This window comes from Pyricularia grisea, assembly GCF_004355905.1.
Source record: "Pyricularia grisea strain NI907 chromosome Unknown Pyricularia_grisea_NI907_Scaffold_1, whole genome shotgun sequence".
In the NCBI taxonomy this organism is placed as follows: domain Eukaryota; kingdom Fungi; phylum Ascomycota; class Sordariomycetes; order Magnaporthales; family Pyriculariaceae; genus Pyricularia; species Pyricularia grisea.
The window spans coordinates 6951135-6962600 of record NW_022156716.1 but is presented as its reverse complement, the minus strand read 5'-3'; the positions used below and the strand labels follow the sequence as shown (position 1 = coordinate 6962600).

Below are 11466 nucleotides of genomic sequence, written 5' to 3'. Positions count from 1 at the left end.
ACTTGTAACTTGACCAGTTACAAATATGCTAGCCATTCTTGATTAGATAATGCCATATCGCATATATCAATGCCGTTGCATGTCTTTTGCTACAGAGGGTATTTGGCCACTGTACTAGGGAGCAAAAGGACCATAGGCCCTGCACATCAGAAGAAAAGGACGACCCACGCAGCGATAAATGTCGCTCCATGCATCACCACCATGATCAAGGATGATCTGACTCCTACTCTAAGGCATTGAACTCGAAGGATTTAAGCCCGTGCTCTTCGGGCTCAATGATTTTGTGGCGGAATCCGCCTCCCGAGGTGTGGCTACAGCGTTTTTCCTCTATTTTCTGTGATAATTGTTAAAATGTGAGACAACTGTAACAGTCTATTATAATAGTTTGCAGTTCGCTTCTGGCTCTCTTCCACGTGCAAATCGTAGAAGCAAGCTTCTCTCAGCACGCGGCATTTGAATGGGCGAGCCAACGGGGTAACACGTTTAGAATACTCGTACTCCAGCTCGCTCACCTGAGTTAGACGCATCTTTCACCAACTGCATCCGTACTCAGTAAACACTAGACAGTCAATCTTGGATACCTGACCGGAAAAGAGCTATACGAACTGGGCCTACATATCATGGAATCTCCTTTGCTGTGGCCTAGCCACGCTCCCACTCATGATAAAAACAATATACATGTGCGATTAGGGATTAGACCGAGAACCTGGTCTTGGTGGCGCCGAGTTTGGATGGGTTAGGCAGCCGGATTTAGGGGGAGGCCAAATTCTCAACTTCCCAACAAATTGTTATGGAGGTTTTTGAAACTGTATTTACCGGTACTTAGCCTTCTCTGCTTTTTTAAACAACTGACTTTTTCACGCGCTATAGCAGCAGCACCTGCGTTTCAAACTCGCCAAAAGTATCCAGTTCTAAAATGCACGCATAAAACACTTTGAAGAACGCTAAACAGGGGAAAAGTATCCAATCTCTTTACTCAAGTCAACTTTAATAACTTTGAGATTCATGTTCCAGGTTTGTTTTGAAAGTGGAAAAAGCTCAATTTTATAATCTTTACTCTGTGTTTTTATGCAACGCTAAAAATGGTTTCTTGTGTAGATTAAATAGCATGAATTATATTTATTTACATTCTTCAAACTCTGTGCAACCCTTAGGAGTACTCGGGGAATCGAAATCCTTAACTCTACAATATACCTATGCTTAATTATATAACCCATTTTACGTCATAATTACTACTATGGTGTCGTGCGAAAAAAGCCCTCCCCTGCCACCGTACGTGTATGCGTGCCTTTACCAGCTTTACTGTTTGCGGGAGGAATCAAGTACCTAAATTATTTTTTTCTTCAAAATTATTACCAAAATCGGCAACGCCCACAGGGCCCACATCACTGGACGACAGTGCCAGGGGAGGGATTTTTACCCTTACCACCATAGTAAGGCTCTACCCTTTAGTCAAATAATGCACGTATTAATACTATATATTATATGTATTTCACGAAGTGGAACTCGATTTCTAAAATAGGACAACAATATTCGGATATTCCATATATTCTAAAGTTTAATTTGTAAGGCAGTTTTCCATTCTGAGTAAACGGTCTATTTTAAGTATGCAGTTTGTACGGCGAACCCTATCCAGCATTGGCATTAAATTAAATATAGCTTTCAAGGAACTTTACTTTTGCATTATATACTCACAGCTAATGCAAGCTTTAATAAAACATTAAATATATGGAACTGCAAGTTGACTACTACTGCTTATTACAAATCAATATTCAAATATAACCATTCGACAATTAAATTTAACAGTTGAACATGGTAAATTCTTTTCACAGGGCGACATTCCAATACAGAAGGTGAATGAATACCTTAGGTACCAACCACCTACTTTAATACCTGCCTAATGTACCTACCTATCTGTCTTAGGTAGGCTCTTACCAAGCTACCCACCTATTTATCAACTTGCTCCTATCTACTAATACCAGCCGTTCCCACACGATTACGTGAAGGGTGGTACCCAGTACAGAGATTCTTGTAGTTTGAAAAGCACACTGTTTAACAGATCCGATAAAGAATTACAGGCATTATTTAAGTAGGCTCTTTTCCCAACTTAATATAGCTTAATTACTTTGGTTTATTGAGCGGCGAACGCAAACCATTTATTTCAAGATTAAATACTTGGGACTGGATTAACGAGCTGTCACCTCTGACTAAGTATCCAACTGTCACGAATATCCACCTTTCAACCCACCCAGTAACAATAGTGCAGAAACACGTTCCAGGACTCAATCCTAGCAAAACCCCACCTTGGCCACCCAAATCTATCCCAGTCTATATTGTATCTGTAAAGGAATAAAAAAGAAAATAATAAAAAAAAAGAAATAAAAACCGCATCTTTCCCATAAATTTGGGCCGTGAGGTCCCTTTGTTTGGCGCCGGGCTTACTTGTACGTTTCTTCAATGCTTACCAAACGCACTACTTTCATTCTGTTCCCTCGAGTTTTCACTCACACAGCTATTCACTTTTTAGCCAACAAAGCGTTTATCTTCTGGTACGTTTTACAAAGTAAATTATTTTGTATACATATAATTAAGAACTATGACAGCCTAAAAACAAAATGCGCGCCGCTATTCTCCTCCCGGCCTTCTTGGGCGTTTTCTCAAGCGGTGCTTTGGCTACAGAAACCTGTTATTGGAAAGTCATTGGCCCGCCGGTTCCACAAGGCCAAGTACGCCGTTTTGAAAGTGGAACAGTACCCCCCGGTGGTGGCATACAGAAAGCAATTGATGGAGTGTGGGTTGTCATTCGGGCCAACACATCCTGCAACCTCATGATTACGAACCTGCCTGACGGTTGGGAGCTTGATTGTGATTCTGATTCTGAATCTGATCCTGGTTCTGGTTCTGGTTCTGGTTCTAGTTCTGGTTCCGCTTCTGAATGAAGGAAATATGTGTGGAGGGACGTAAACAAAAGTCCTGTATTAAACATGTTCAATAGGCAACGTTAGCTATCTATATGCGCTTTCTATCGCCTAGATACTGTGTATATAGCCCTTTTGTGGGAGGGAAAAAAAACGAAAAAGATTCGAACTGTCTGTTCATAATTATATGCATTTGCGTATGCATTATTTATCGATAATAGACAGGGGGGTAGGTCCCTATAAATGGGCCTATCTTCGTTGTACAACCCTACTTTGTAACCTTTTACCACTTCAATCAAGAGAATAGGGAGCAATCAATACAATTGCTTCGTTGGTTCACACGCCCGTCAATTGGGGCTATGGGCACCCTAGCCTTTACCAACACGAACCATTTTATGCGCCCGTCAGCGACATGTCGATCCGGATCCTGGACGCATGGGAATACGGTTTGCAAGAACTGCAGAACCTGATCCCAATCCCATAAGTTTGCGGAGTGTCAAGAACAAGTACTATTAGCTTCCTCGTGTCCTCAGGCAGTTGGCAGTCATTGGGTTGTTCAAAAGGGCTGAACGCTAGCAGCAGGTCGGCGTTCAGGTCGGCAATGATGAAGCATTTTTATTTAGACAGTTATGAATGCATAGGAGCATCACCAGTTGAACTCATTTAGCTCTTCACTTGGCTCAACTAATACTTTGGGAAAGTGAACGATATTATTCCTTTTCCATATAATTAATCACGAGGATTGCCTAGAGATATCTGTCCGTTTCTCAAGTGATTGCGCCGTGCTCTACATACGTCATATATCATATCGGAGCTTGTCGATGGTCTCAATATATGAACTAAATGCGAGGAGCACTGAACAGCTTTTCACGAGTAACCAGCTCCCTTTAGACTAAGCAATCTTCTACAGGAAAATACGAAAAGCATTGCGGCTACCTACCGTGAGGAAAAGGATTCTAATTACAAGCAAATGTAGCTCAGGAGAATTTCAAAAAGCCATCGTCAAGATTAATGTAGGATTTCAGGACTGGCGATGAGAGAACCCAGGATAATTACGGCGCTCACCTGCCGTTCAAACCCAGTCAGACATCCAAAAGCATACTTCGAGGCCAAACTGATGTACGTAGAAAAGGCCTTTACACTGAACTCTCAACAACTCATCGCGGTGAAAGCCATATGATGCATCAATCTGCAATGGGAGCCATTGACGTGTCGCTATAGTATACCAACGCCGCGTATCAGGATATCAAGGATTCGTACAGCATCAGTGGTTTAGTGGTAAAATCCATCGTTGCCATTCTCCGAACGACATTCGATGGGCCCCGTGTTCGATTCACGGCTGATGCATTGTGCCTGAGTCTTTTGCCTCCTTGAAGATACTTTTTTTCCTTTTAACATTCCGGTTGGACTAGCTAGTTATACCGTTGTTTGTCACGCATGATTGTGTTGGTTTTGCCTTTCCCCGTCAACGTTTGCTTTTCTCGTTATTGTATTTGTAAGTGTGTCGGCAAGGCGAGTATATCCCAGGTAGTCAAATAGTACTAATTACGCGGATAAGCAAATTTGAAAGACGCGACTCGGGTAACTTTTTGTATCTATCGCCAATTAGATAGCAAAGTAGGTATCGTTTTCTCTGAATCGTTGCGATATGGCGGCATTGCTGAAAGATTTGATGCCAGGAGCAAAATGCACAACGCGTAGAGGAGTGGAACGCATTATTTTGTCGCTAAAATAAAAAGAACTAGGCTCTTTGCCTGTATTCTTGGCCAAAGTCACTTTGGATAAAAGGACTTTAATCTAACCTTTTTACGATATCCAAAGGAATTTGGTGAGACATTTCTACTTCCTTGTTGGTTTACCTATTGTTCATCGCTGGCAAGGCTACATTCTCCAGCCCAGCACTGGGAGACCTTGAGGAAAATCTTGAGGAGTTTGCCTTCGGAGCCACCGACATAAATATTGTCACGGCATTCACTTGATGTCCTTGGCAAACGGTTGGAAAACGGGATCATTCATGACCTGACAGTGATGCTTTTTATCGTCATATGTGGCAATAGGTATCCTTCATTGATACTAAGTCTATCAACCCATTCAAATCCCAACTTCAACATTATGTGGAGCTATTTTCTCACACAGGCTCCCTAATTCACATAAACATTCCAGCGAAAAGGACGGCACCAACGATAAGGATGCTTCCAACCTCACGACGCCCAGCTCCGGCCGTAGCAATCGGCACCGCACCGGTGGTGGTGGTGGTCCCCATGCTCCTGGCAGCCACGATGGGCACTCCTCCGGTGCTGGCAGCCGAGGTCACCGCAGTGGCGCTCGCCGCGACGCAAGAGCGGTCGATGGCCTGGAACGAGGCGAGCGAGCTAGCGCTTGCCTCGGAGCAGACCTCGCTGGCCGAGGAAATCAGCTTCTTGTTGTCGGCCGCCGTGGACCACGACCTCTGCTGGTCGAGGACCGCAATGTAAGTCGAAGACAGCGACTCGGGGATGATGGGTGTCTGCGTGTAGGCGCTGCAGAGGTGGGTGCCGGCAGAGGCGGCGCTGATGATGGACTTGAGCTCGCTCGGGAGCTGGGGCTGGGACGTCTCGATGATGTTGAGCGCGCTGGAGCATGCAGTCTCAAAGGCCTGAGTGCCGGTGGGGGGCCAGGCCGGAAGGGCAGTGTGAACGGTCTGGCGAGGCTCAAGGTTGACAGCGACAACCGTGGCGGGCAGAGCCATGATAATGACGTTGGACTTCATTTTTTACTAAGGCTTTTTGCCTGGGATGGAGAAACTATGTTCAAATAGGGTGCTTGTTGTGTTGGTTGATTGTGTCAGTTGCTGGCTGGACGATTTGCACAGTTTACATGCTGATTGTTGAGAAACCATCGACATTTATATACTCGCTCAAACAAATGGGTAAGTAGGTATGTGTGTAAGTAGTAGACGCTTTGATTTTCTACTTCCCTAAAGCATCCTCGCATAGTAGTTCTCGACTAGTTGTTCGCCAGCCCTTGACGAAGCTCCAGGCACCAGCTTTTCCATCTTGGCAGTAGAAAAAAAACCTGACATACCTCAATTTGGTTGCCGGGAACTCGGCATAATGGGCCCTTGCATGCAGCTCTCACCAGTACAAATGCGCACCCTAACTTACCCAAGCAACCAAGCCACCTGAGGGCGGGAAACAAATGTACAAAAACTGGGCATGTAAGACCAGAAAAACGGGGCGATATCCATTTTGGTGGATGTGTGGAATCATTATCTCCTAAAATGTTTCCGAATTTCTCACAATCTTGCCAATTTCGTTCTCTTCAAATGCACTCGTAATGCCAGAAGAGTGCAATCCCGTCGGTCGCGGAGCAACTTTGCCTCCCTATCGTTGCTGTAATGGGCAGGGGCAACACGAAAAAGTCTCCGAAGTGCAAGGATCGCCAGATTTGAGATCTTTGGGCATCAACTTGTTTGGCCAGTAGTGAATCCAAGTGGAAGCTGCCCGTATTGCTAGAGACCGAACGATGTAAAAACCCCTACATATGTATGCTGCGTCCTCGCCAAGGTTGTTCGCCGCCATTCGCATGTATGCCTCGTGGACACCGAATATTGGTAAAATGTCGCCGAGAGCCTCATCAAACTTGTAGATAGAAAAAAAAACCTCCCACGTTAATCCAACGCGCTGCGCTCTAAAGGGGCAAGGATGTGGTTATCTTTTGACAGGACGGATCGGCAGGGCGCTGCGACCGTCTCGGCGAAGGAGCAACAGCCCCTCGGGAAGGGGCTAAAATGCGGGGATTAGCGTGCAGCGGCTCTGATGGCCCGGCCTTGTAGCGCTCTCCGCAGTTTTGTATTGGTGCACGGCATAGTTAGTGCTGAGACCCTGAACGAAATTGGGAGGGACCCTTCAGGTACAGCAAGTACCTCAAAGTTTGGCTTGAATTGCGTGCATCAAGACTGACGACTTTCCCGCGTCATGGACGTGCTCACCATCCATGTCTCAATTGAGAAGAGTGTCACAGCGCCTTCCCCGTTCGCGCCATGTACAGGACGTGCCATAGGCGGCTCGTTGACAGTCCATGACATCACCATGTCATGATGCTCGGATTTGATGTCACCACCTCTTGTGGCCGATCGATTTGAAAGACATCAAAACGAAATCACCTACCTACTTGAATAATGACCGCGAAGCCAAAAAACGATCAATCTTGTCGATGAAAGTTTACTTCCAAACATAACACCAACTTCCTCAGCAATTCATACCAAAAGTTAACTTGCCCAAACATCTTTGTGCAAACTCGCCAATCCCATCATTCCCAACTCAGTCAAACAGTCACTCAGCCACAATGTCTGCCTTCAGAACCCGCTCGACTGCCACCGCCCTGCGCTCGCTCGGCGCCAATCCACGCGCACCTATTTCCTGGGCACGGGTTCAACAGTGTCGCGGCTACGCCTACAGTAAGGACGAGGCCCTCGAGAGCCGCAACAGCACCAGCAATTATTCCAAAGCCGCCAACGACGGTCTGGAGGGTAACACGGCCAAAGCCACGGTCAAGGGCGCGCCACCTTCTACACCCAAGGAGCCTCCGACTAGCAGGTTAGTGCTTGCATGGCAGAAAATAGACTCTCCAGGCCGGAGATGAAGTTAAAAAAAAAAATCGCTGGATGATCTTATGCTGACATAGGTGCGATGTCTCGCCAGACCGGCGTACATGATTGGAATCGGCGGAATTGTGCTCGCCATCGGATACGGCTTCATCACTTTGTTGGGCAGTCCGGAGAAGGCGGCCGCGCACCACGAAAACCTGCCCAGTGCGTTGACCCCAGGCAAGGGCGTTGATGTGGCTGCTACGCGGGGACCCAACCGGGCGTGATAGTGCATGGGAGGGATGATGATCAATGGTGGAAAACTCGAGTAAATCTTTTCGCAATTGGCCTTTGATTCTAGGTGGTTGGCCAGATGTCTAGGGACAAGCAGGAAAGACAAATACTTTGTGCGCCATTGGGCGTATTGCGGCTTTAATGCGGAGGCCTTACTTTTGGCCTAGGCGTGATGGAGAGGCGAGCAAACTGGTGCTATGACAAAGATTAGACCTCGATAACTCTAGGTCCTTAACATGTCGGCTGAGTGACCAAAAAAAGTATGGTCACAAGAAAACTATAAGCCTTTGTGCACTGCCTGAAACCGGCCAGATCCCTGTTTCTTGAACGAGATCTATCTGCTTCAAGTTCATTCGGTAGCTAACCAAAGCAGTAACCTCGTTATTGACGATCAGATGAGGCATAACAATTGTCATGACTGAGGCATGGAGCATATCGTCACGGACCTTAGTCCAACACCTCAATCCAGCCAAACGCTGCACAAGTGAGTGAATTAATGAATTGGATTATCATGGCAGAATCCGCCTATGTACGCTCGTATATATCGTCAATCAAGGAGAATGCAACAAAGGAGACGAAAAGAAGATAAAATCAACAAAATGCATCAGCAGATAGATATATATGCAAAACAGGCTGGCTCCAGGTAACGCCAAAACAATGGGTTTCGATACTCATCGCTGCGCACACGTCATCCCTCATTATCATCATCAGGTTGTCGCTTGATCTCGGGTTCGTTCGCATCTTCTTCATCCTCGTCGTCCTCTTCATCCTCCTCCTTGCACTCGACCTCGGCGCCGCGGCCTCCCTTGCGTTCCTCCTCCTCTGCGGCCCGGCCCTTGCGCTCCTCTTCCTCTGCCTTCTTCGCGGCCTCGACGTCCTCCTCATTGGCCGCTTGCCAAGGCCTAAAGTGCTCCGCGTACCAGGCCTCATAGACGCCGGGCTTGGAGATGCCGACTCTTGCGTTTTCCGCCTCGACGGCCTTGACGGCAGCTCTGAGGTGCTCACCAACGCGGAGCCGAACCAGCTCCTCGCGCAGGTCTCGTCCGATCATGCGGTTCACGTCCTCGGACGTGCCGCGGTGCACCTCTATGGCCCACTCGTCGCGCAGCAGCTCCACAGATTCGGGGCAGGTCCACTGGGGCCGTTCCTTGGCGAGCTGGTCGGCAACGCGCACCAGGTTGTCCCGCGCAGTGCGGTACAGCGGGCGCTCGATGGCGACGCGCATCGCGGCGTGGGACTTGGGCATGCGGCGGATGTAGCTCGGTCGCAAACGGATCGGGGTGTTCTCGATGCCGTGTGAGCGCAAGAGGTGGTCATTAAGGCGCAGCCCCATACGCATCGAAGTGGTTACGGCGGTCCAGTCGCAATCGGCCTCGGTGCATTTAACCTCACCGGTGTAACCATAGCCGTAGCCCGAGGACGTAAGCTCGCCGTACCCGCCGGCATTTCGATAGCCGTTCGGGTCGACGGTATCATTGCGACGGCGACGGCGTTTCCGTGCTGCAGACTGGGATTGATCATCTGCCGTGTTGGCGGCTGCCGACGAGGCGGCGTGGATGCTAAGAGAGGAAGCGGTTGGGAGTGGGCGTCGACGCTTTGGAGGTGCAGAGTTGGAGGCGGGGTCTTGTGTTTGTGATGGTGATTGTGCTTGAAACTGGGGTTTCTGCGGTTGCGGTGGTGGTTGCGCTGGGTGTTGTGGTTGGTGCTGCGGTAGTTGGGGCTGAGAAGGCGGGCGACTTTCACGACCAGGCTCGACATGCGTCGATCTCAAGGGTGCAAGGATGGGAGGGTTCAAACCAGGTGTTAAGACACGGGCCTGGGAGTCAGGATGGCCCAAAGCGTCACTCCTGAGGTTGAGGGGAGGAAGTTTAGGACTATCGGCATCAGCAGCTAGAAACTTGAGCTGGATTGCACATGTCACTTTTTCGACATATGCACCGTCCCTATGTGCCGCGCATGGGCATGTCGGTCAGCATTCAATCTTGACTTGCAGCGGCTTGTCCACAATTTTTGGATGAAAGCCAATAATCGCGTTTGGATTCCATCTGGTCACATCCTTGGAAGACATGGGATGACAGGGAAAAAAAAAAAAGGAAGAAAAAAATGAGGGGAAAATAAACTCAATTCCACAAAACAAAACTTACAAGTGCAAACCATGTTTGTCGCGATGCAAATCGGCAACATCCAGTATCAAAGGCCGCACAGCGACAGCAAATGTGGGGATGCTGGAGTGATAGCCAGCATTCCACGCACGAGTGGCGGCGTCCAAGAGATCTTCGTGGAACGACAACATTTCCGGGCTGGGTCGCACTTCGGAATTTAGCATCCCTAGCGCCGCCGTGGCCGTCCGGAGCATCTGGCTGTCGCTGCTCGTCCGAGGTCCCGCACCGGCGCCGCCATGACCCGAGACGCCTAGTTTTGACTGATGGTGGTGGGTGTGATGATGATGGTTGTGGTTGTGGGTGTGGTGATGATTCCTCTGGTGGGGGCCGTTGCCATTACCCGGCGGCGCAAACCGGTCTCCCGGTGCGGGCGTTGGCGTCGAAACCCGCGCGCGCGACGCGACGGACGTCGTGGTCGTGCTTGTCGTTGTCGTCGTTGGCGGTTGTGGTGGTGGCTTTGGCGCCGGCGCTGGTGCTAGCGGTGGCCATGATACGCTCGGAGCTTGCGCCGCGCCAGCCACCACGGGGGCCACCAGCTGGCCGCCAATGCGTGGCGGCGCGCTTGAATTGACAAACATTAAATAAGGCGTGGTCAGTGCGAGGGGGGCGGGCGGGTGTTGAAGGGTAGGGATTTTTCCAGGAGTTAGGCGCGCAAAATCGGGGGGGAGCAAAATAGGAACTCGAAAAATCGAGTCCCACGCCAGAGGGCCAAAAAACCCCTCCTGGACTGTGTGCGACAGACGACCAGGAGGGAAAGGGGACTTTTAAAAGGAGCAAGAGGGAAAAAAACAAAAAAAAAAAAGAAAAGAAAATAAGAGAAAAAATAATAAAAATAAAAAAATAGATAGAGAGAAGGGCCCCCCGAGTTCCCGCCTTCAATTTGCCGGACGGGAGGCGCCATGCACGGTTTGTTGTGGCCTCTCCGTCGGTTGGCCCTGGCCGTTTCATTACCCCACACACGCCCCCGCTTTTTGAAAGCACGCACACCGCTGGCTGTTGGGTTGCGACGGGCGCCAAGGGCCGTGCAGTGCTATCGTCCGTGGATACAATTCGTGGGATAGATGACGATGGATACCAAGAACCTGGTTCCAGACTGGGAAGTTTCCTCGGATTGGTTTGACGTTTTGGCGAAGGGGTTGAATGGCGACAAACTATGCGTGGTCTAGAACTATGCCCTACCTGGACTACCTGAAAAAAGGTACCTGAAAAAAGGTAGCTAAATGAGGCTGTTGCGATCTACTGTGGTCCCAAGATTTCACTGTCTTTGGAATTGAGTTTATTATTTCTATCATTGTACTTGATACCTACGGTACCTAGGTAGCAAAACCAAACAGATTCATCAAGGTAGCATACCTAGATGGATGGATGCAGGTACGATCCCATATCTAACTACGGTAGGTAAGATGCTGATTGTGGGTTGCCAGCCAAGACGGCGTTCAGGAAAAAGGGAAAAACAAAAAGCAGAACGAAATAAAAAGGCGCCACCCCTTAAGGACAATTGACCGTAAATAGGAACCTGCAGAAA

At 48.6% G+C, this 11466-nt stretch overlaps 3 protein-coding genes across 3 annotated transcripts; 1 reads left to right on the top strand and 2 right to left on the bottom strand.

The window, feature by feature from the left end:
* Positions 1-5064: 5064 nt before the first annotated feature.
* Positions 5065-5667, bottom strand: PgNI_02124 (uncharacterized protein; the record flags this gene model as incomplete). Its single annotated transcript, XM_031122191.1, has 1 exon — positions 5065-5667. The coding sequence occupies one exon, from the start codon at positions 5665-5667 to the stop codon at positions 5065-5067; it is 603 nt and encodes a 200-aa protein (XP_030988215.1).
* Positions 5668-6966: 1299 nt separating this feature from the next.
* PgNI_02123 (uncharacterized protein) lies at positions 6967-8031 on the top strand. Its single transcript, XM_031122190.1, has 2 exons — positions 6967-7495; positions 7601-8031. Exons 1-2 carry the CDS (start codon positions 7245-7247, stop codon positions 7770-7772), a joined length of 423 nt encoding a protein of 140 aa, XP_030988211.1. The 5' UTR covers positions 6967-7244; the 3' UTR covers positions 7773-8031.
* A 238-nt stretch (positions 8032-8269) lies between these two features.
* On the bottom strand, positions 8270-10582 carry PgNI_02122 (uncharacterized protein). The gene is made up of 2 exons (XM_031122189.1): positions 9924-10582; positions 8270-9722 (listed from the first exon to the last, which is right to left on the bottom strand). Exons 1-2 carry the CDS (start codon positions 10517-10519, stop codon positions 8468-8470), a joined length of 1851 nt encoding a protein of 616 aa, XP_030988210.1. The 5' UTR covers positions 10520-10582; the 3' UTR covers positions 8270-8467.
* Between the last annotated feature and the right edge of the window lie 884 nt (positions 10583-11466).